The sequence below is a fragment of the Chlamydotis macqueenii genome, chromosome 17 (assembly GCF_036417535.1).
Source record: "Chlamydotis macqueenii isolate bChlMac1 chromosome 17, bChlMac1.mat, whole genome shotgun sequence".
Taxonomy (NCBI): domain Eukaryota; kingdom Metazoa; phylum Chordata; class Aves; order Otidiformes; family Otididae; genus Chlamydotis; species Chlamydotis macqueenii.
This window is the reverse complement of record NC_141572.1, coordinates 6,567,149-6,592,710: the sequence shown is the minus strand read 5'-3', so window position 1 is coordinate 6,592,710 and position 25,562 is coordinate 6,567,149. Positions and strand designations below refer to the sequence as shown.

General features: G+C 39.6%; 1 protein-coding gene across 8 annotated transcripts in view; it reads right to left on the bottom strand.

Moving 5' to 3' along the window:
- Window positions 1-8,061, bottom strand: part of SFSWAP (splicing factor SWAP) — a 49,574-nt gene extending 41,513 nt beyond the window's left edge. For 3 of the 8 annotated variants that reach the window (XM_086761164.1, XM_086761165.1, XM_086761172.1), the window contains exons 1-4: window positions 7,661-8,061; window positions 5,045-5,214; window positions 4,369-4,506; window positions 1,193-1,278 (exon numbers count right to left, since the gene is read on the bottom strand). In XM_086761164.1, coding sequence (XP_086617290.1) covers window positions 1,193-1,278; window positions 4,369-4,506; window positions 5,045-5,214; window positions 7,661-7,920 — 654 coding nt within the window. In that variant the 5' untranslated portion in view covers window positions 7,921-8,061. The other 5 variants (XM_086761166.1, XM_086761167.1, XM_086761169.1 and 2 more) reach the window with 5 other exon arrangements.
- Between the last annotated feature and the right edge of the window lie 17,501 nt (window positions 8,062-25,562).

The window sequence follows — 25,562 nt, the reverse complement described above, 5'->3', positions numbered from 1 at the left end:
TTATTTCAGTAAGCCCCACACTGCATTCTGCAAATTACATGTAAAATACATCTGAAGCTTCAGAACAAAATTCTTAATCATAGAATCATAGAACGGCTAGAGTTAGAAGGGTCCTTCAAAGGTCATCCAGCCCAACCCCCCTGCAAGGAGCAGGGACATCTCCAACCAGATCAGGTTGCTCAGAGCCTCATCCAGCCTGGTCTGGAATGTTTCCAGGGGTGGGGCATCCACCACCTCTCTGGGCAACCTGTGCCAGTGCTCTACCACCCTCATTGTAAAACAGATTTTCCTGATATCTAACCTAAATCTACCTCCCTCTATCTTGAAACCATTACCCCTAGTCCTGTCACAACAGGCACTACTGAAGAGTCTCTCCCCGTCTTTCTTGTAGGTCCTCTTGAGGTACTGGAAGACCGCTATAAGGTCTCCCCGGAGCCTCCTCTTCTCCAGGCTGAACAGCCCCAACTCTCTCAGTCTGTCCTCACAGGAGAGGTGCTCCAGCCCTCTGATTATTTTTGTGGCCCTCCTCTGGCCACAAAGGCCCTAAAGCCAGGTAACAAGCAGCCCTATTATGAGGGATGCTATACTGGACCTGATGGTCACCAATACAAATGAGCAAACTGGTTACGATTAAGTTTACAGCTCACTATGTAGCAAATTCTTGTGACATCACATGAAGGACCAAGCTTCTAGATGCTATTACTTTCAAGTTATTTCAGAATTTGCCAGGAATAAACTTTTCTTCTCCAGTAGGCTAGTCTTAAACACAGCTTTACATCAGATCTCTTCCTACTCCCTTCAGATGGAGACTCAATTAAGATGAAACCAGAAATGAGCAATCTTTTAGTTTAACGGTCATTTACATTCAGAATGCCAACTCTGACATCTCCGTAACTATCCATTCCACAAAAACCTGCCTTTTTTCTATATTACCTAAATTAATATCACAAGTGATACTAAATGCACTTAGCGTAAGCACTGCAATAATTTTAGCGTGAAAAGAAAAGGTTCAAGAGAGTTGATAGAACTCAAGAATTCAAGAAAGAACATTTGAAATTAAGCTACTATTTTAAAATAATTTTAAAATGTACCACACTAAAGTTAACGGAAAAAAAAAAAAAAAAGCAGTAAAGCAACATAAACTCCTTGAAAATTGACAAAAACGTAGGTTGCATTAAATGTACACACATACCAGTTCCACATCAGAAGGTACATTCAGTCCTGGGGGGGCAACAAAAGGTTCTTCATTTTCTTCTACATTTTCTGTCTGAGCTGTTTCTACAAGAAATGACAGAATAAAATACTATAGGACAAAACGTGTTGAAGTACCCAAAATGTTAACAAAAAAAAAAAAATTAAAATAAAGTATATCTAAAAGGATGTGCAATTGAGGAATTTCTCAAATGACACTATAACCAGCATTTGCACTAAAGACATTTTAGTATGGTTCCTCTGCCTGGTGTTGTGTGTAGTTTATTTAAGACTGCATCACTTACATCTTAATAGAGGTACCGGAAGAATAAAATCTTATAAACCTTAGCCCTGACTACAGTGCTGAAGACAAACAACTGTCAAATCAAACAGAAAACATTCATTTTAATGAATATTACTCTTTGTTTTTACAAGAAAATCCATGCAAAATTAAGGGGAACCTTTTTCAATGCACTGGGCAAATCCTTTCCTAACAATGGTTAAAATATTGCAGATACCAAATATCTCTAAAATTGTTAAGACTGAAATATCTGGTCTAGCTGAATTCAGTTTGCTGTTAATCATTTCAGCCTATCCAAACAAACCTTCATTGGCTTCCTAAACCAAGTGAAAGCTGTACAGGAATGCAGTAGACAGGCTAAAATCCACCTTCACTACCTACAGAGCTAAACCAGCAGCTGCCTTAATAACTGATTAAAATAAATGTTGCCATTCACCTGTGAGTTCAGTCTAAAGTTGGTATGGTCCCTTTTATATCAAGTTTAACATATCCAAATATTTAACAGATTTATCATACGAACTACTCATCTAAAATAGTTATTCTTTTACAAAGGCTAATTTGTATTTAATGATGTTATTTGGTATACCAGAAATGTTCCTCTGAAAATATTTTGCTTTACAAATTTTTCTAATAATTGAAGTGGAATGTTTACTATTCAAAGTAACTTTTAGCATTATCTATTCTACTATCTTTAAGAGAAAATGTATTCCAGTTTTATCCTAACTGATTAGATAGCACAAACTGCATGAAAACCTGACAGTGGGAACTATGGACACAGACAGCAGAACAGTGTAATCATGCATGAGATGGCATAGCAATTACAAGCTCTCACTCACGCTAGAAAGAGAGTTAAATTTTTTGTTGCTGTCTGGAGCTTTGGTTGGTTGGTTGGCTTTTTTTTTTAATGAACTCAAATAGTTTAACTCCACAACAGCACACACAAATTTTGGCATCAAGGAAAGGCAGAAGCAGCAGCACACAAAGCAGAATAGGACTGTTTCTTCGGTAGCAGCTCCAGCTAACATTTGAGGTGTTCACAGAACTACAGGCTGTAACTCACATTACTGTTGTCTGCATCTTCCAATACTGGATTTTACTACAATTTATAAAAAGTGAATTTTAAAAATTTATAGTCCTGTATTATTGGAAATTGTTACCATATAGCAACCTCTTAGAAGTCTGTACAGTTCAACTACAGCAAAAAAAATAAAGCTAATGTTTCTATCTCACTTCTGCCTCAAGTACTTTTCCCCCTAGTACTATCAAGTGTTAATAGAAAATGCCCCTTTGTTATCCATCTGTACTGAAGTTTTATAGAAGACAAAGTGTTTGGTAAGAAAGTTCACAACTGAGAATGTTCCAGTCACCTGCTATGAGGATCTCTACTTCTCCTGAGCACACTAACAATTCTCACATTACACCGCAAGATTTTGTAATAGCTTAGCATGACACTTCTATGCTGCATCAAGTATTAATTAACTAAATATTAACTTGTTGAAAGACGAGGTAGTTGTACCTCTCTTTGCCAATGACTAAGTCATCACATTTTAACATTAGTCCTAAAAATATTACTTCATTAAGACTGAAATACATTATCCGAGATGTCTCATCATTCCAGAAAAGAAAAATCATGTAGAGCAATCTAGACACAACTTGAACTCATGACAGCTCTCTTACCAAATGAAACCGGAATTTTTATTTATTCCTTACACATTTGATCAAAGGTGGAATATTACGGCACTTTTTCATGCAGTTTTGCAAAGGTCTCATTACAGACAGGCTATATAGTTCAGCAGGTTCCCTTTATCGTGATCAATACAGAGGGGGCATTCACTTTTTCTATGCAGTAAAGAAAGGCGGAGGAGACAAACTGCAAACATGTTCACCTCTATCATGCCCAATTTTTCAGTAGGCTTATCCCTACATACACACAGATCCACGCAACGTGAATAACATCCCTATGACAAGAAACACTCAAAAACTGTACATAAAGAGAACTTAAAAACTACTTGGTTATGGAATCTACCAGACAAAGGGGAATAAAACAAATGAAATAAAACCCAGAAAAGACAATGCAATTCAGCATCAGTACTGAAGAGTACTGGAGAAACTCTTGGTAGAACGCAAGCAGCATGGACACTACCTTAACACAACCTCCCACACACAGCAGCAAAAGCCACCAAAAACCCTTCAGTGTCTAAAATGACCCTGCAGCACACATCTTGGTAGAAAAAGCACATCTTATACCACAGTCACCCACCAATACACAGTTAGACAACTCGATTGCTAACTAAACAATCCTAACTTTACTAAAACATAGCTCAGTAATACTTGAAAGCTTCCTTAAGACTTCATGTTAAAAATGCAAAGTTACCATAATTAAACATGGAAACATGAGAACCTGAACTACGCATTTTTTAATATCATGGAGAGGGGCACACTATGTTGAAGAGAGACTTGTTTATAATTATTAAGATGACAAAATCTATATTAAAAAATATATATTTTGGTTAATTACTGTTCTGTTTACATTTGTAATGATCTTTTCCTTCTTGAACAAGAAACAGTGTTAAAAGACAGCCACGTGATGAATTACTAGTTTTTTTCTGAAAAAGAATCTGCAAGAGAGCAAAATTGAATTTCCTATCCTGACTACTGTAGTATTGACTGTGCCACAGCAGGAAAGCAGTTAAGCATGTCAAGAGAGAAGTTTGCAAAAACTCAGTAAGGCAGTTCCATAAAGACTACTGAAAAGCTTTGAGATTTTTTACACACATTTTAATGAAACACACATTTTCAACCTTCAACTGCAAATGACAGACACAGAGGTGGTACATTCTTCCTCTTAATTAACTGTTGCTATTTTTACCCCCTACCTCTTTGTTTTGCAGGCTGATGCTCCTCTTCCTCAGTGGGCTCTGAAGGGTCATAATAATCACTGCCATAACGGAATCCCACTGCATTATAGGTACCATCCTCTGCCAAAGCTTCACTCAGTCTTTTATATTCCTCCTCTTGAATAAAACGCAATTACCAATCATTAGAATATATTTAAAAGCTAATTTCTTTTTAAAAAAAAAGAAAAAAAAAAGTAATATTTCTTACTTTATTTTTTTAAATGAGAAGGTTTCACCTAATCATTTTAACTTTCATTAAACACTGAACAGAAAAATGCAGCATGTACATATGCTGAGCATTTATTTCTTCCTGAAGAGATAAAGGCTGCAGGTTAAAACATTCTAATGCAATTATGCATACAAAAGCACAGAATTTCATTTATACAACACTAAAAATGAAGCAGAATGTGTTTATTTTGGGGTTTTTTGGGTCTCAAATTCCAGTGTGCCCTCAGAATCTGGGCAATTTCTGTGTGGATCTATATTTAAACTATCCTGAGGTCCTCTCACATACGCAAAGACTCCCGTTTTTCGAATCCACTGGGTACTGTCAAGATAACATCAGAAAAAGAGAGTATAAAATTAGGAGTAAATTTAATTTCATAATTATTTATTTAAACATGTGCTAAACTCAGGAAGTTTCCTTGAGCAATACCTTGCCTCGCCTCCTCCTCAAGCAAGTCCGTATGCAAGGCTAAATACCTCTCTTCATCACAGAGGGCTTCTATTCTAGCTTCCTCTTCAGACAATTGATAATCTCTGTTCCACGTGGAATATTCAGCATCATATTCAGAAAGGTCATGCAGGTGACCGCGCCCATCGTACCTGCAAGATGAAACAGCTGGTCAATGTAAAAAACTTAGGGCTTGGGTTTATGCGACTACTTAAATACTTACCCAATAAAAATGAAAAACTTATATGTTAAAGCATATCTCCTTTTAGAATTTACATTTAATTTTGCTAATCATTTGTCACCAACTATCGAAAAATTGTTTAATAGTCTAAATTCCTCTCAAAGAAACTAATAAATTATTACAATTAAAGGCAAAGGTATCCTTTAATAGTTTAAGTGGGATCCATTTCCTTAACAGCTCTTACCGTACGTGCTTCAACCAACCAATCAATGTCACTTGCAAAATACGTTTTCTGGAAAGTCAAATAGCTTACATTCACACAAACCCGAATACATAAATACCTATCCGTAAGAACCAAACGGTCGAAATTTCCTCGCTTCTTTCTGCTAGTCCCGAACTCTCAGGAGATATCTTCATCATAGAAACTTGCGTCCATTGGAGGTAAAATCATGGCTAGGCTCGGCCCCTAGCCATTTGGCTGAGGAAATAAGTTCTGGGTTATGTGATAGAGAGACACACATACATAGGAACAGTAACAAAAACATGCAATTTAAGGAAGTTCACCGTAAAAACGGCAAAGATCAATGACGTACAGTTCCTTTCTACTAAGCAGAAATAATTTTATTTGCAGGAAAAGCACTGCATTGGGATAACGTTTATGCATCAGTAAGAGAAACTGATTGGAAAGTGACAGGAAACTCAACTCCGCTGAGGTGTCTTCCCACACACAACTCTTGACTTGTGCCAACTTGATAGACCAAAAACAAAGTAAGTAAATATCCTTATAGCAAAACGTCAATGAAACACATAGGTCTGATTAATCAAGCTCTGTCCACAGGCAAACTTCAACTCATGTCTTCTCATAGCAACATACTTTCCTCAAAATGGTGAAAATGAAGCCTTCCTGCTGCTGGAGATAAAAAGAACCTAAGCTTCCAACAGAGCTTATAAGATTAGTAATTGCAAGCTACCTTAACTGACAAATCTATGTTATTTCTATTTTTCGGTATTATATGTACATCCATGCACATACTTGGTTTTTGCTCCCAACAATTCCTGTAACGCCTGTAAATCGAGTTACTGTTGCACAGGACCACAAAAATGGCCTCCACCTACGAATGAAATTTGTCACAAAAGTGATCTGGATTAGAAGCGCGCATCATAACACTTCTATTCTAAGTAAGAAATTAAACACAGCTACAAATGTTTATGTTTGGGTTTTTTCATGTTTTTGTGTTTATTCCAATTGAACAAATTAATTTCATTTATAAAGATCATTGATGTCATAAACCCCAAAATAGTGCAAGGGTACTTCTTTTTTCTCCAGTCTTACAGAAGATATGCACTTCTGATATTTTTCCTTACTGATATTTTTCCAAGCCAAATATACTTGTTAAATCAAAACAAGAAAAATCATGTATAGCACCAAAGCAACGATGAAATTGAGGGAACAAATATCTATAGTATGTCATGTGCCCCTTCTCAAACCAAAATCCTTCCATCTTTCCCGCTGAGGTTTTCCGGGTCAGCCACAACTCTTAAACTGTACTTCCAGTGCTCCACTCAGATACACCAAACCTGACCTCTCATATTCCCCCTCTCCATGAAAATATTCAGAAAATTCATGCTGAATGAATTGATTTCTAAATCCCACTCTGCACTGCTGAAACAACTTAGAGACCAAAAGAAACATCCAAGCAGATTCTACTACTCTCTCTGGCCACGAACCTGCACCTACTTCAAAACAATCAGAAAAAGCCACTCCTAACATAAAAATTGAAAAGTAAGCACCCAAAATCAAAGCCATTCTGCCTAATACAGTGAGTCATGGCACAAGGAAAACATCATTAGGCCAATAATTGCTTTTGGGGTATCTCAGCAACAGCCTGGCGCCAGATTACGGAGGAGAAATATGAAAATCCCGTTTTCCCTAAGGTGGATAAACACGTTTCCACTCCCCATACTGCACCCTTCTCGCTTTAGAGAACACACAAAGCATCTAACAAGTACTCCCATGCAATAACGCTCCCTTGGTTTCTGAGTGAGAAAAGATGATGTTTGCGGTTCGCGCTGCAAAGGAACAGATCACTCCCGCTCTCCGCTCCACCCTAAGAAGTGAAGCCAAAAGACCCAATGCGCACGGACTGTCAGAGGGAGGGGAGCCTCCCAACACTGCCAGAGCAGGGAACCCCAAGTTCCCGCTGCCGGGGGGGCGGCCCTGCAGCGTTACAACAGCAGCTTTCAAAGCAGTTGGAGCTGCCCTCCAACTCTGCCAGCAGAGAAGACCCCCACACGCCTGCCAGAGTGAGCCCTTTGCTCATCCCCCGCCCTCACCTGCCCACAGCATAAGGGGAGGAACAGAAAGAGGCTATAACAGGAGAGCTCGCAGCAGAGTCTGGGGATTGTGTTACACCGACCTATCGATCATGATCTTGGGGTCTCCCATCCAAGGAATAAGGTGTCGCCCCTGCTCCTGGTACTGAGCCTTCTCATCATCTCGAAACAGCTTGCAGGCATAGCCGAACACCAGCAGCTCCACACGACTATTCCCACCTCCACCTCCTCCTCCACCTCCTCCGGGGGGCCCGGGGACCGCTCCCCCGCCTGACAACAACATTAGGGGCGGCGGGCCTGCTTCTTCTGCAGTCCGTCGAGAACCTCCGACCCCTCCGTACATCACCAGAGGATGCAGCGAGGAGGAGGAAACTCGCAGTAACAAACGACTGTCCGAGAAGCGAGTCCCCCCAGAAGGCCGGGCCCGCACTAAACTCCCCAGCTCCAGAGCACCACAGTCGCCATCCCCCGAAACAAAATGGCGACGCTTCCGGTTCCGCTGGCAGAGCAGAGGCAAGGCTGGCTTCCGGCGGGGAGCAGATTCGGTTTTGGCAGCCCGAGCGCGACACCGATGGAAAAGGCAGCGTGGCGATGCGGGGCGAGGCTCTGCTCTCCCGGCAGAGCAGCGCAGCGGCCGGTGGCGGCGGTGGCCGGTTGCCAGGCGGGGATTGTGGTGTGGCGGGCGTGACGAAAGTGCGGAACCAAGGCGGGGAGCGGCGGGGCGGGGCCGGGTCTCGGCTGTGAGGGCTGGAGCGGGGCTGCTGGGGTACTGCCGCCAGCCTGGGGCTGGTGGGAGCCGGGTTTGGGGGCTTTTGTGGGACAGCTGGGCTGCAGTGGGTGTGCAGAGTTTAAAAAGAGAGGGAGGCCGCGGGGGCTCCGCGCGGGGCGGCGAGCTGCCCGTTGCCGTGCGGAGGGAGATGGGCAGCGGCGGGGACAAAAGGGAAATGGAGGGGCTGAGGGTTGCGGGGCTCGGCAGAGATGCGTGGCGGGGTGGGTGGCTTCGCAAGGGGCAGAGTTGTGGGGAGGTGGGGCAGAAAGCCGGGATTCGCCTCGGGCCGCGCGTGGGAAGTTCAAGGGGAAGTGGGCCTGGGAGCCAGAGCGGGAAGGGGAGGGGCTGTGGCGCTGAGGAAGATTAAAAAAAAAAATATTAGACTATTTTGGTAAAATGGTCTAATCTGGGCTGAAATTGTCAATATTGTTTACCTCAGGATTATTTTCATCACTCTTCAAGAAGTGTGAAGAAAGACTTTTTTGTTGTTGTTGTTGTATATTACGTAATAAAAATGTGTAAGGAAGGCCTTCGTGTTTTGCAGTTCATACGGGGAGTTAATCCACAGCCTTTGTCCTCAGGGATTCTGGATGCCCATAGGTACTGGCAGAGCTGCTGGGGTTTTCCTGTGCAAACAACTAACTGGCGTCACGGTACACAAAGGAACGAACTGTGTAAAACAGCGTGAGAAAAGCAATGCACGAGCGCTGGAAAAGAGACGGATAGTTTGTGTCAGCATTTAGAAATAACTGCTGCCATGTGAACTTACTGAAGGAGGAATCTAGAAACTTCCTTGGAAGTTTCCTTTTTCATCTGGAGTCATGAAATTGAAAACAATAATACATGGGGTTTCTACAGTATCTTTCGATGTGAACTACAAAATCTGAGTAAACTTTATAATTCTGCTTTTAATTGTGATGCATATACAGTTCCCCCTGCCATTCCATGTCCTATAAAAATGGTTGAAAATCTACTAAAGCTAACATCTGTATCCTTCGCAACAAATAATGTGGAAATTTCCAATAATTATCTGATACTTCAAAGCTATCGCTGAACAAATCTGCTGAAGGTAGATGCTTCAGACATATCTTACTGTTTTATAAAAATAATGACTGAGTTCTTTTAATGAAGAGAGAAGTTCTAAGTGTAACCTTCACCATTGAGAAAAAATGCAGACCTGAACACCAAGGAGACAGGCAGGAACACGCTTGAACATTGTGCGACAGTTTTATACCAGCTGGGAAACATTAAGAGTAAAGAAAAGAGCAGGAAAAAGCAATAGAAAGAACTCCAAGAAAAAAAAAATGAAACAAAGCAGTTTTTGATGGGGAGTATAAGAAAGCAATTGAATACTGATATATGGTGAGGGTTTCGTGACTTCCGTAAGTCTTCTGGTAATGCAAATGATTCAGCAAAAAGATAGTATGGCACAAAAATGGCTCTGTGCAGTTGAAGTAGCAGTGTAATAAGGTAACTTCAGACCACTTTACAGAGATATCAGCATTTGAGACAAGGACATGAACTGTGTGTGAGTCACATAAAGGACAAAAATAGAAACCTTAGTTACAAAGAATGCAATTACAGAAAGATGGAGGGAGTATTTTAATGATCTCTTTAATGGTGAAATGGATAAAGGCAAACAAACAGCAATTTTCTTGCCAGCTGAGCCATTTGTAGAAGAATCAAGAGGCAACCAGAACACCCAGGAATAATAAAGCACCAGGTGTTGATAATGTTCCCACTGAATTATTAAGAACAGGAGGGGATAAGACTTTAAAAACTAATTTGTGTTAGTTTGATGGTTTGAAAATAATGTAGGGAAATGGAAAGGGGAACCATGTGTCTATTTTTGTGAGAAAGGGGACAAAATGAAACCAGAGGCCTGGGGCAGCATCTTGCTGTTTATTCCAGCGTGTGATCTTCTAGGCTATTTGTTCACATGAAATTAGCCTGTGAACGTAAGAGAGATTAAGAGAGGTTTCTGGAAGAACAGGACTACAGCACAACAGTTGTTTTCAGATTATTGAGTATTATTAGTGTTTTTTACTGTATATCATCATTGGGAAGGAAGTGCTAATCATAATATAGGGTATGCTTTTTTACCATGTTTAAAGGCAGATCCAACTTTAATATCTACTAATACAAAAAAATACTCTGAAATTACTATAGGCTTTTGTTTTAAAGCCTTTATATGGTAGGATGCCCATGTTATTTCATTCAGACCCTTGATTAGTCCCAGCTATCCTGGCTATGATGATAATAGGCTAGCTGTAATGCAAAAATTTACAAAAGTGATCTCTAACTCTCCCTTTTCTATTTTCATTTTGCTTTAAGAAGGAAAGCAAGAATAAAGCAAGTGAAAACAAGCCTTTCTTTCCTAGGCTGATACCAGTCTTTTTTTCTCTGTCTTAATAGGAGTGTAGTCATCTGGTATTGTTTTGCAGTTTATCTTTACCTAAAAGCGTATGATAACACATTATTTGTTAGTTCTGAAGTAGGTTTAAATAGACATGTGTTGTGCTGATTCTGAAGAAAAATACCATTTACATCACATTTCAGAGATATAAATGAATTTTCAGCATACAAAAAAAAAAAAAAATGCATCCAGTGTTATTCCAAGCACATGTGAGATATGAAATCTGAAGCTCTGGAGTCAGAGACTACAGAAAGCAAAGCACAGGATGGGTGAGTGCTTCCGTGCAGGAACACATGCATTTTTTCAGTAATTAAGAAGCTATAATTTGTGAATGGGATTTGGTATAAATTCAAAGAACAGGCTTGTAGTCTTCTATATTGGTTATAACGGGACAAAACGGTATGTAAGAGAGCTACCATAAAGGATTTTGTTGATCAACATGAGCACAATGTTTTTAATAGTAAAAATAGAAAGCATGCATATCCCTATATTAATCTTGGTCTTGGCACTCTCAAACTGTTATTTTTGTAGAAAATGTTCTGCTTAGTGAGTCTGAAGCCAAGATGTAGGGTTTTTTTTCTTTTTCTTGGTCAACATTTGTTCATTATGGAACTTGGCATGAACCTGCACTACCATCAGGCTTCTTTATTCCATCTCAGTGGTGTCTTGTAGCAAAAGTACTACTGTGTTCTTTAGGGAAGGATGCACAGAACCTGTGAGGTTTCCTTGAACGCTGAAACTCTACATAATTAATCTTTTAAATAAGAAAGTCTCTGAATTATCATGACTTTTGGAGCAGATTTTATTGTTACTTCTGCCATTACCGTAGCATCCACATATAAAACATAAGGTAATTCCAATGCAATTGAATTGGAATCACATTTTAAATACCGAATTGCTGTATAGGAGTAGCTAGGTAAACAATTTATGGGTATGTTAATGACTGCAGTATGTAACTGGCTGCATTAATGAGTGGGTGCAGAGCAGCAGTTAAGGATTTCCAGCTCTTTTTAATTATAAGCTTGCTGTAATTCATAGCTTAGTCGCTCACTTTATATCCAGAGAGTTACTTACCTCTTGTATGAATTGTGTATTCTATTTACCTCTTTCTCTTAAAGAAATTAGGTGAAAACCCCTCTCCTCTTTTTAACACAGTGTTTTTATGTATTGATCATCTTTCTTTTCCTGGCAAGTTACACAGATGTGCCATGTATCCTTTGGTAGAGTTTTTTTTCCTTTTCTTTTGGGGTTTTGTGTGTGTGTGCATTTCACAGCCTGCCAATTTTTGTGACTAATTTATTTGGTTACTATCTTTGGGCCAGAGGACTCCTTTCTTGAGGGTGGTTGTATGAAGCAAAGATGCACTTAAATCTAAACAGAAAACAATACACAAAGCTTGTCCTTTTTCTCTTCCCTTTGCTTTCTCTTTTCTTTATTCCAAACCATCTTCACTGTTGTATTTTATAAGGCATTTTATTACTGTGTGCTTAAAAAGGCTAAAGCTTATGAGTAGCACTAACAATCAATGTTGGATTTGCTGTTGAATTCTCTTATAGCAGCACCTTTTTTTCTTACAGTTTTTCCCCCAAAAAGTGCTTGTGTATGGGACATTTTCAGTTAAAATGTGCAACAAGCAATTTCTGTTACTGTACAAAAGATTTGTAGAGAAAATGAAATAGTCTTAAAACATAATCAGTTTCTAATTAATCAAATTATTTACATTCAGCTTTCATCATAGATTTGCCCTTGTTGTTGCTATGGAAACCCATGACACAAGTTTCATGAGGAACCTTTGTGGTTTTGTTTGCAAAGCGTACTATCACTGGATAGTAACTTACGTTGTTTTGGTTTTGTTTTTTAAGTAATGTTCTGTCTTGCAGATAAAATAATCAACATGAACTGATAACTTTGTAGACAGCGCTGATGTGTTTAAGAGCAATTTTCAAAGCTGGTAGTGCGTCTGGCTTATGGCAGGGAGGTTTTACACTAAAATCTTCGTGCAACAAAGCAGCCACCCCTGTGTTACAGTCTGCACAATTGTATTTAATCTCCTCTTAGCCATTAAGAGGAATCCACTCTGCAAAAGAAGAGAAGGTCATAGCTGAGCAGGTTTACTGCATACAGAAAATAAACTTATTTTTCCTGTAAGTGGTACCATTTGTCTAACGGTGTAATAACTTTCCTAACTAAACCTTGATGATCATTGATCGGCTGCTTGAAGAGAACACCTCTTGATACCCAAAGAAATAAATGCTTTCTGCTTTCTGCCTTTCTTTTTTCTTTTTTTTTTTTTTTGGTAGGTTACATCATTTGGAATATACAGGTATGAAAAAGTCAAAGTCTGCCCTTATGTAATCCTGTATTAAAGCCACTGTTATTTATTTATAATAGTAGCATGCTTAAAGAACTCAAGACAGATTCATTAGCTTTGATGGATTGTGATGCTATATTTATTACTAATAACAACAAGGAAGGCTGTCATTTTATATGATAAAATGAACACAGAAGCTAGGGAAAGGCTTACTTGCAAACTTCATGGCCCTGGCAATTCAGTTTTTTTTGCGAATGAAGTAAATGTTGATCTTCAGTAGACACTGCTTTTTTGAGACTTCTCTCCCAAATGATGCTAAAGCACTCCTGGCCCTCTGTGTGCTTTAGAGAAATCAATACTGCACTCCTGTGTGGACATGGACCAGTTGGAGAAGGTCCAGAGGAGGGCCACAAAGATGACAAAAGGGCTGGAGCACCTCTTTTATGAGGACAGACTGAGAGAGTCGGGGCTGTTCAGCCTGGAGAAGAGGAGGCTCCGGGGAGACCTGATAGCGGTCTTCCAGTACCTCAAGGGGGCCTACAAGAAAGATGGGGAGAGGCTGTTTAGTAGGGCCTGTTGCGATAGGACGAGAGGTAATGGTTTTAAAATAGAGGGGGGTAGATTTAGATTAGAAATTAGGAAAAAATTTTTTACAATGCGAGTTATAGAACACTGGAACAGGTTGCCCAGAAAGGTGGTGGAGGCCCCATCCCTGGAAACGTTCAAGGCCAGGCTGGATGAGGCTCTGAGCAACCTGATCTAGTCAGGGATGTCCCTGCTCCTTGCAGGGGGGTTGGACTAGATGACCTTTGAAGGTCCCTTCCAACCCTAACCATTCTATGGTTCTATGATTCTAATAATCACTAAAGGTTTGGGCTGGGTACACCACCACTCATTCCTAGAGGAAAAAAGGTGGAGCAGCAGCAATTTGAATTGTTTATTAGCTGCTTTAATGTTCTGTGATCTTCTATTCTATGGAGTATTTTTTTAAGATTTAAATTTTATTTGCACTTCAATTTTAAAATGTTTTACCAAAGATTAGTCATTCAAGGTAACATGTTGTAAAGTTTTGTAGGTAGGAAACATCAGAGGAGCTCTTAAGCCTCCCATGGCAGGGGCTGTACTGGGTAATGATGTTGTTTTGTTTTTATTGTTGGTAGTTGAATGTCAATAAACTTAGTTCATTGGTTCCTTGAATGCGTAAGAAGAAACACGGGAATGTGCAAAAAGATAAAATAAACCACCAGAAATTATTTTTTCCCCTTTTGTTGGTATAATGTTTGTGAACAGTTTGGAGTATGCTTTAATATCTTTTAGTTTTGAAGTTTTAGTTGTTGTTTGCCTCAGAATTACTTTCTAATTCCTGTGAATGTTCACAAATAGCAATTTCTTAAGTCTATTAGTCCATGTGTGCAGCAAATCATCATTCACATCACTGGGGGTTTTGTTGATCCATAATGGAAAGCAGAATGGTCAGTTCATATTGTAGGATGTGACCTGTGAATACAATTATGATTTGCTTAGGTTTGGTGGAAAATTAACTTAAAGTTTGACGAAGTTGAGCTGTAATGTTGATTGTTGTCAAGTAGAAATCAACATGTCTGCACCTTTGTGTATGGGTAGAGAGGAGAGAAGTTTTCTTCTGAAAGGTTTATATTCAGAATTGCTGATGGAGTCTGCCTGAGCTGCAAGAACGACCGGTATATGGACAATTTGCCTTAAAAGCCTGTAGGTAGAAATGGTTCTATCAAGCCTTTGATAGTGTGCATGGAATGATGTGGACTTAGGAGTAAAAGTTGGGTTTTGTGAGCTCCCTGGGAGTGACTGCTGTAACTTAAATTTCATACATGCTTTTTTATTAGATCTTACTGCAGCAAAATGTCTAAGTCTAAAAGGTTTGAAAAATACTTATTAAAATAAACATTTGTTTGCGTCGGAGTATAATTTTTAAAAATGGTAACTTTTGGGGAGAATGCTTACGAATCAAAGCAGACCAGAACTGACGTATCAGTTGTGTAGCTGAGTAGTAGCCTGTCAGGAGTGTGAAAGCAGTCGCTGACAGGCACATTAAGCCAGAGCCAAATGGCACAGTGGGACAATAGACTGCATGCTGTTGCTTGTGGCTCTCTGCATCTTGAAGTTGACTTTGTGCAAAGGCCTCCAGCAACGCTGTCTTTTGTAAGGCCGTATGATTCACGGAGATGCCGAGTAAGAAGGCTGAAGTGCCTTAATATTGATATTGCCAGTTTGAGTAATCAAATCCAGATAATTCTTCCTTCCAAAACTTCATATTTTCTTGGATGAAAGATCCTTAAGTTTCTCCTCCAGTGTTCAATGTTTGGCTTCCAAACATCTCAGCAGTGTCAAGTGTTTTATACTCAACAGCTGGTGCTTTCAGAGTGCACCTTCAAATCAGCCAGTGTAAAGCCATATGGAACTTGCCACTTTCTTCTTGTGTTTTTTCTCTAGTGCAACTTGCTGTCATCCCTTGCAAAACTCCCTGTCTTTCCCAGTCACACACTGGCTGAGATCAAGTGAGGGAAACTCAAATCTGGAAGCCAGCAGAGCTCATGTCCCGTCATAGTGGATCTGCTGGGTATAAGTTGTTAGTGTCTCCGTAATGGCAATATCTAAGACTTGAATTAAAAATAAAAAAAAAGCTCATTGCCACTCTTCATCAAAGTGTGCTTAAATACCTTATCCTCTGCTATATATGACTGAGATAACATCCATTTCTGAAGGTGGATGAAGTTGGAAAAGATACCTGTATTTAAAGGCGTATACTTGGATCTGATGATTTATTTAAAATACTTCAATCTGAGACACATCTGAGTAGAAAATGCTAATTAAGTGATGAAAGAGACATCCTATATTCAAATTTATTATTCTAAAATTCATTGAGTTTTTTTCCAGAGTTGTGCCTGTCATGCTGTCTTCCTCTATTGATGTCAATTCCCACTGCTTCTTTCTTTTTTGATGCTGCCTTTCATAATACATAATTCTGTGTGCAAGGCTGAGCACGTTCTAGCTCCGAGGGGGCAAACCTAAGCTACCAAATCTGGAAGCAAACTGCTCCAAGATCTCTGGATGCTGTGTAAAGATGCCTCTCTACCTAATGCAATGGTTATGATTTTCTTAGCTTGAAAGTCTGAACTGTGTAAGACGTTTCTGTTAATACAACTTGCCTGTACAAAAGAAGCCAAAACAAATGCTTCAAAGTGCTAGGTAAGTTAATAAAATCAGCTTTGATTAGTAAAGACACACAGACAAGGCGTATTTGCCGTCTCCATACTGTGTGCAGTTTTGACATGAAAGGAAAGCACACACAGTAAGGAGACAATGTTGATCAGCAAGATAGGCTGAAGTCTCAGCAGACAAGCAATCCAAGACTTGTGATGTTTTCCCTATTTTTGTAGGCTTTATAATATAGGAAAGCTTCAAAGACAAAGATCTCAGCCTAGCATCTGCCTCTATGCAGCCAAAATGATCTGTGTATCAGTCCAACTGCTCAGGCATGACTGTGTGCCTGCGCCGATCCAGTTGTAGGATGAGATTGCTCGTAATGTTTACTTCTTGACTTGCTACTGTTTGTAATCCTAAATTTGTATTCATTCACATTTTGTGTGGGAATACACTTGTTTTGAAGACATTAAATCCTGTCTCAGAATAACTCAATTATACTGGCATTGTGGTTCTTGAATAATCTGATGGGTCAAAGAAAAACTTGACAAGCAATACATGTGTTAAAAATCACTTTACATTCACTTCTTCAGTAAGCCCAAAGGTTTCTACTGCTAAGGGCCTGAGGCAGAAAAACTCCATAATTATCGTATTGCTTCTGTTCTGATCTGCACAATCTTGGTCATATCTTACCATGTTAAATAGGTGTCACACCTAAATGTGTTAACATGGAAAGGATATAAATGCTACTCAGCAGTCAGTCATTCCTGAAGTTCCTTCCAGTAGCAATAATTTCATTCAATACCTTGGTGGCTTCTGTTAAGAACTTAAGAATTTGAATATTGCATCAGACAACTGGTTCATGTTTCAAAAGAAAATAAAGCAATAACATCACAAAGGTGTTCGGTATGTCTTGGGAAATAGAATTAATGTCTTAGAGATCTAATTTGTGGCATAAGCAGCAATATTTTGGTGATGGGAACTTAAGTTAGGAAGGACAACAATAACATACAAACTGAAATGAGAGTTTTAATTATGCACATAATGCACTATATTCTGAAACTGTTTTATATCTTTGTCCTAATGAGAAAAGCAAAGAAAAATAGCATCAGCCACACACAATGATCCCTGAAACCTGGAGTAATGAACTCCTCCCTGAGGCTCAGGTTTGGTATTTTCATAGCAAACTTCTTATTTTCCAGGGCACTTTACAGACAAGTTGATTTCTTTAAGCTTCATTTCATGCAGTTTCCATAAATTCTGTTTCTGGAAGGGGAAATACCTTCAGATAAAAAAATCTGAAAGACATACAATACCCAGCCCTAGGATCTGGCTTAAGCCTTGACTAACTTTGTCTGGCTTCTTAGCAACCCTGCTTTGACCAGGAGGTTGGACTGATGACCTCCTGAGGTCCCTTCTAATCTGAATGATCCTGTGAATCCATACATCTCTTCCACTGACACATGCTCAGTGTGAGGAATACACTCCCAATAATTTTGAGAGGGTCTGTCTCTCCTTTAGGGCTGCAGGCAGTGACGGATAGATAGTGAGGACTACGCTGCTGTAAAACTAAAATGTGGATTTTGTTCATTGTTAAGTTTTCCTCTGTAGCCACCATTCCACTTGTTCTCCAGCATTTTGGTGTGGGTTGCATTGCTCTTTATTATCAAGGCTTCTTAAAGTACACATCATGCAGGAAGCTGCCTCTGCTGAAGGGTCTTCATTTTTTTTCCATCTCTTCAGCGCAGTTTCTAACTCTTTCCTTGTCACATTTCCTGGGAGCTCATGCTTGCCAGCAGATGAGATGACAGTCTTCAAAAGACCAATGGTGTTTCATTGAGCAAAGCAGACAATAACACAGCTAGATGAATCACATTTTTACTCTTCTGCCAAGAAGTTGTTGAATGAGAAGCTTTTAATTTTAAATAGCATGTATGGATGTGTACCTGCATGTACGTGAGGGTGTGACTGCCTTGCTAGCAACAGGAGAACGAAGAGCTCGCTCTTCCTTGAATTTCTGGTCTTGCCTCATAATCTGAGAGCAGCTTTGAAAGGCCTTCACAAGGAGTGCTGGAGGAGAGCTGTCAGGGATTACACTGAATTAGTAATCGCCTGTGTTTGACTTGTGAAAATTGATCACTGAACTTCTGTTTGAGTCTGGAGACTCAGCAACAGACCGAGTTTGAGCTAAATGACCATCAGACAGCCTTGGTCATTGAATGGAGGGTTAGAGGCATGAACCAGGCACAGAACAGAACTACTAGATGCAAACTTTAAGCAAGATGCAAGCATTAAGCTAAAGACTTAGAAAATATTTTCTTTTAAGACACAGAGGCTAACTAAAAAGCTTTGAAAGCCTTTGTGGGGGAACTTTGACCGCACGGTAGATGTCTCAGACGTAAGTTTATATCAATTTCTGTAAACAAGACATCGGGATTAGAGAAATCCTAGAACTCCTCCACAGGTAAAATCTGCATTTTGAGCTCAGATGCCAGTGAACTCACTCTGGGAAAAGACTAATTCTGTCAGATGTAGCATCTTCTTAGCAAAGCTGAAGGGACCCAAATTTACTGTGCTCGAAAAAGCTATGTGATTTAACAGCGACAGAATGGGATCATCCTTGTACTGCAGCAGGGTACAGACACATCTTGCTTTTTTGGTTGTTTATTATCTGGGTGACTTCTGGCAACCTGATCTCTTTATAAGCTTTGTTTCTACATCATGCTATATTAATTAATTATTGGCCTAATTGTATCTGCAAAATGTCAGTGTGATTTTGGAATATGTCCTAGAAATTGAGTGCTATGTTTGCAGTGTTAGTCCTCACAACTACAAAAAATCTATAGGTGACACTCTTGTTCCTGCCTAGTTACTGCTGGTTTGTTTGGAAAAAGAAACAATGCTTATTAAAATAAAATCAGACTTCCAACCATGTCAGAAATAGTCACTTGGAGCACTTCGGTGTTGTTTTCCCTGTTGTTTTCCATGGGCACTGCTACTGCAATAAGAAGCTTGAGGAGGTCTAACTCAGTGTTTCAGAAGTGCAAGAAGATACCATTGTGTTCTCAAATGGATAGGTGTCTGCAGAAATACTTTATCTAAGAAACCAGTGCACAGAGTTTTGCCATTCGGCAGGATCTGACCGCACAAACCTTTCCCAAATGCATTTTCTGAGCAGGATTAAAGGCTGACTTTCTCCTGGGGCGCTTCTGTCACGGCAGAAGCAGTGAAGCAGCACTTCCCTTTCTCCTCTGCTATTGATGTAACTTCCCCAAAGTTCACTTCTTTGTTGTTTTTATTGCTGATTTTATTAGTGTTTTTTTAAGGTTTATACTCAGCAAAAAATGGGTTTTGTTATCCCAAAGAAAGACTTCTTTCTATTACGAGTCTTAAAATTCAGGCTGCCAGAAATGGAATGCCGGAAATGACTCTGCTCTGTGCCTTTCTCCTGTCTGATAATCTGCTCTATCCACTTTTTTGAAGCCTCTTAAGTTTATTCTTTCTTTGAGACCTGATTGTCTCACAAGACACAGAAAATTATAACCTTTTCATCCCCCCTCCAACATCAGTTCCACATTGCATCTGATCTTAGTATTTCTTTATAAGCAATTTATTGACAAAAAAGGTATTAAAATACATCTTTCCTTTGCTGGTCTTTGTGTTCTTCTCCTATAACTCCAGCTCAACTCTCATAAGAGCATCTTACTGAGATGTAACAAAGCCCAGTCACAATAAATAAAAATAAAATTCCCAAATCATAGAATCATAGAATGGTTAGGGTTGGAAGGGACCTTCAAAGGTCATCTAGTCCAACCCCCCTGCAAGGAGCAGGGACATCCCTGACTAGGTCAGGTTGCTCAGAGCCTCATCCAGCCTGGCCTTGAACGTTTCCAGGGATGGGGCCTCCACCACCTTTCTGGGCAACCTGTTCCAGTGTTCTATAACTCGCATCGTAAAAAATTTTTTCGTAATTTCCAATCTAAATCTACTCCCCTCTATTTTAAAACCATTACTCCTTGTCCTATTGATGCTTCAGTGTGTTGAACAAGCAAAGTGTGACTACTTAGTGTGGGACTGCAGTGTGGGGTTTAATTATTTTCTGCTCAATTATTCTGGCATTTTTACCTGGCTTCTTCCTTAGGCGAACATCTCTGTTGTTATTGAGGTATTGCTGAGAGAAGCCTGAGTACAATATGAGTATAAATAGCTTCAGATCTGGCCAAAATTCCGAAACAATGAAAAAAGTATTATATTGGCTTTGTAGCTCTTTTTTTAAGGCTGCCCAAAAATTTATCCTGAAAAATAATTTTCAGCTTTGAAAACTCTAACACTACCGAGCTTTAATTGTTGGGCATGAAATTTTCCTCTCCTGCTTAGATATTCAGCCTGAGTCTTTGTTACTGGAAAAATGGTTTAGATAGGGGCATTGAACATGTTTTGATAAGTTATTTTTTAATATTAAAAAGTTTACATGGATAGTAATAGCCTTAGATTTTAGAAGAAGCCCACCCAACTTAGAATTTGACAGTAGTGTTTGAAAATGGTAACATGTTTTGTTATGAGTGTCATCCATCCTGGATGTTAGAAGCCTTTCAGAAGCACCCACTGGCAAAATTTCCTGAATATCCTGTGATAGCCTCAGCTGTGTGCCAATGCCCCACTCCAGGCCAAAGGGAAAATAAACTCCAGGATACTTCCTTTTGGCTGGTGTTAAGAAAAGGGCAGTGGAGCTCCGTGATTTCAGAAGAACTGAACAGTTCAGTCCTGTAATGGGAATATTGCACATTTATTTCTGTTACAGAATAATTTGATGCTGGACAATATTCAGGGTGAACAGCACAAGGTAATGAGAAGATCAACGGCAGTGATGCTTTCGTGTTTGGTGCAGTGGTGGTAGAAGGAAAAAAATCTGTCTTCTAAGTCTGTGGAAAAAAGATTATCCTCTATCATAGTTTCCTATGTGTTCAAAAGTACAATTTAGTTCTCCTATGCTATTTTTCATGTACTGTGTGCCCAGAAAGTTCTGCTGGTCTGGTCAGCAGGCTGCAATATCCCTGAGACTTTATTTATGCCTTCTTGGCAAATGGCCCGGTAGCAGCCAGGCAGGATGAATATATGCATTGCGTATTGGACTGCGGGATTTTCACTGCTCTCTCCTCAGTAAAGAAGGGCAGAAGTTAGATGTTTGGGAAGAGGAAAAAGCTCATGGAATTTGAAAACTAACCTGTAAGATTGAATCTTTGACATGCTTCTCAAAATTTTGCTGTATTTAGCGCAACACAATGCCTTGTTCTTTTTAAAGTTCACTGGGAAACTGCTCAGTAATTAGCTAAACAAGAAAAAAGTTTAAACTTTCATATTGATTATTTACATTTCCCATGTAAAAGAAATATGCAGTTTTTCTTCTGTATTTAGCATAGAAATCCGAAGGATGTTTGTTTCTTCCTAAATGTTTGGTACTACGTGCTTTCCAGCATGATGGCTTTAATCCCCTGCATGGAGAGGAGGAAAACTTGGCTGGATTTCCAGAAAAATGGGAAGCTGTGTACAGTAGCTACCAACTGCCAACAGATTTTTTTTTGTTCTCAAACCATTATGTTAAAGAAATACTGCTGTAATTTAGTAGTACTTTATGTGGGATTCTTTACAGAATAAATCAGTATTTCTTCATTTTAGCGTTGGTCAAAAAGGCCGTTGAAAAGATATGCTTTGCTTTCAAATTAATAGGAGAAAGCCAAAAAAAAAAAAAAAGGCAAATATCTTTACTAAACTCATTTAAAAAGAATATTCAACCTGTTGTCCTTTTTTGATGACTTTCCATGTTACATCTGATTGCCTAAGTCCTTCTCTTTAGCTGCCTTTGCCAAATGCCTAGGTCTGAGAAGTATTTTGTCAGCTTCAATAACAGAAGACCTCTGATGTATTTTTTTTTCTCATATAATTAGAGTTTTTTTTTCTCTGTCTCTTTCTTTCTTTGTTTCCCAGGTGGGAGTTACTCAACTTTTCTAAGAGGCGCACTTTCTGTGTAACAAAGGGTAATGTTTTTGTAGTCTTCAGTATAAAGAAAATACTGCTAGCAGAGTGTTTTCTCTGTATCAAGGAATCAGTTACTACTTAGATTTCTTTTTAATGGTTAAAAAAATTAAAGCTCTTAAGTAGCACCCGTTCACCTTTCTAGAATGTGATCATAACTTTTACTGCAGAAGGAGGAAAGCTATAAAAGAAACATTTTCTCTGTGTCACAAGGTTAAGTATGTAAGAGCTTGCCATTGTTTTTCTGATTTGGTGGAGTTTTGAGCAGCCTGCTTGATTTCTGGGCCATGTAGGCTCTTTATAGCCTCTTCTCCAGCCCTTAGAAATGTCTGAAACCTTTTTCTTCTGAGATCACCAGCTCATTTTTCAGATTTGGAGGAAGCTACTAACTTAGATGGATAAATTAGTCTACCTTGACCGTTGGCTAATCATTGATGCTTAAGAGGGAAAAAAAAAAGCACTAATTTGATCCAGCTTCCCCATCGCTGGAGCAGGCAGCTGTTTTTAAAATCTTTTGTGCAATCAGCTCTGTAAGAGAATGGACAGCATTGGTCAGGATTGCACCAAAAGTTAAAAAAAAAACAAACCAAAGCAAAACACAAAAAACCCCAAACCAGACCCCGAAAACCAAAACCAAATGCAAAACCCAAAAACAAACCCAAGAAATGCACAGAAAATACCAGGAAAGTAACCTAATTTACAGCATTTTACTATTCACTTAACGGATCCTGTGTTTCTCTCTCCAGATCTGTTGGCTATTTAGGTAGGTCCCAAACAAACATGTCCCTGTAATTAGTTACTTCATTCTTTGATTTGTTTTCTGTTCAATGTAAATTTAAGGACATAACCAGCTATGTTTTTGAACAAATTAACATTTGGATAGCAAATATTTTCATGATTATACTTTAATGTATGCATATTGTAGAGTCAATTTTCTGCTTAAAAAATCTGAAACCACCAGGTGGAAGTTCCCACCTAGCAAGAAGAAGTTGTTTATTAGCCAGTCATGGCCTCTTGTGATTTTAGATGAATAGAACTGAATTTCATCTCAGTTTCTCCTTGACATGTTGTTTTAGAACTGTCCTGTAATTAAATGCTTGTTCATGTTTGAGCAATATAAAAGCCTTGACTGAAAAGGCAGAACCCCTCCCTTGACAATGTGATGTAAAGAGCTTCTGTTGTTGAGAAACACTCCCTTTTAAATCCGATATGTGAAAAATTATCCTTCCTTGTCTTTCTCAAAGCCTCCTTTTTAGTGTCATCTAGCTATGGAAGCACTGGCCATTGTGCAGAGGTTCAGCACAAGCCCCCAGTACAGAGCTCTGAGATGTAACCGGGTTTACATCCCCCAGCACTGGGAGCTGCTGCTTACGGCTTGAGACCTGACCTCACGCGCTCGTGTCCAGCACCTACCAGATTGCTGAAAGTGGCCCTGCCTGGCAGGTGGTGTGTAGGGTTCTGCCCCCTTCTCTACACGGGAATTTGGAGGACAAAATACCTCTTTTCAAAACACATTGAAGGTGCTCTTACTTACTCTGGGTGCCTGTCAATGAAAAAATGTGGACTAATCAGTAGTTATTTTGAAACCACCCTGTCTTTGTCTCTGGGAAGCTTGAAAATTTCCCTGATATTTCTACCAGAGCGGTAAATGCTGCCAAGCAGCACCATCCCTGTCATGATCTGTGAAGATAACTATCAGCTCTAGGCAGGATCTCCTCAATCAGAGCTCCCCAGTCGGTGTCCTTCTATCTCCAGTCACAAGGTTAACTATGGGGAGGTTGCAGCGGGTGATTCTGAGCACCAGTTGAAACCTTGTTGTTAGGGGAAATTAAAGCAAAACAAAATGTTTCTGTTAAATCCCAATTTGGGGCAGGAGGATGGTTTGAAAATGTGCACAGCCCGGATTGCAAGTGTAACTGGAAATGGGCTGAGCTTTAAAATTTTTAGTGTATGTAGTTATTAAAGAGATTGAGAGAGGTTTCAATTACAATGATGTAGTATTTTCATTGTAAAAGAAGTGTTGGGTCCTAAGTAGTGTTTTTGTAAGAATCAGCAGATGGAAACTGAAGCCAGACATACGCCAATTAAAAAAGGTTAGACATACATCACAACTGCTGCAATAAATCCATAGTTCTCTGCCCTGAAATGCCTTTGAACTATGCTTAATTGTCTTTTTGGAAGATTAACTTCAGCAAAACATGCATTAAGCTTTAGTCAAATGTAAATAATTGCACGAGGTTTGAGGGATACTTTTCTGTAAAGCCATTTGATCAGACCTTCTGGGTATGGCTCGGGATGGAGCATGACTGCCTCCAAGGGGGCTGGGAGCGGAGGCGAGGAGTTGTGTTAGGCAGACACACGATTCTGAATGAAGAGTGTATTTCATATTAGAGTTGAGTAAAAGATGAACGGAAAATTGTGCTGGACCCCAAGAAGGTATTGTGTGTATGGAAACAGCGAATCGAAGAGCGTTTTCGGGAGGCTGAGTAGTGTACGTATTGCACACCGTACAGAAATAGCGTTAGTACAGGTACCAGGCTAATAACCTCCTGTGAAAACATCTTGAACATGATGGGAGATGGCAACATTGCAGCTTCACACTTGTGTAAGCTAATGCAGGCTCCAAACCAGGATGTTCCCCTGTCAGCCATTAATGATGAAGAGGGATTGTACTGTTCTACAGGTTCCTTTTTCCTTTACGAGTGGTGGTAATTGAACGGCAGGCATTCGGAAGACGCATAAGGAATATTTTCAGATTTATCTGTGAACCAGAGCATTTGCTCCGCTCTTCACTTCCGCAGGTTATGTGTTCAGGCTGATGCAGAGCATACGTACGACTCACCTCGGCGGTAAGGCCTGACCTCTGCTACCTCTTCACAGCCTTTGATCTGACCTCCGTGTCCATAGATCCAAACGTGTCAAATATATCGCTGAACACTATTCACTGACAGTTTATCGGTCTTCATCCTCAAAGCTGTGCTCAAGAAACCAACGGCATAAATGTAATAAAGGATCTCGGGGTGTCCGCTGGGGCAGTTCAAATGCCTGTTTTCACATATACCAGACAAGGTGCTGTGCCAACACCCATTGTTTTGTTTTTATAAAAATGTATCCTTGTGCTCCGAGCTACTTATTACTGTCTTCAGTGCTGATAGCACAGGGGAAGAATGGCACATTTACTATAAATCAACACATCGTACTGGCTTTCTGTTGAGAGAAATATTGTTTATTAGAGCAGCAGTTGGCAGCGCTTACTAACAACTTTTCTCGTCTATT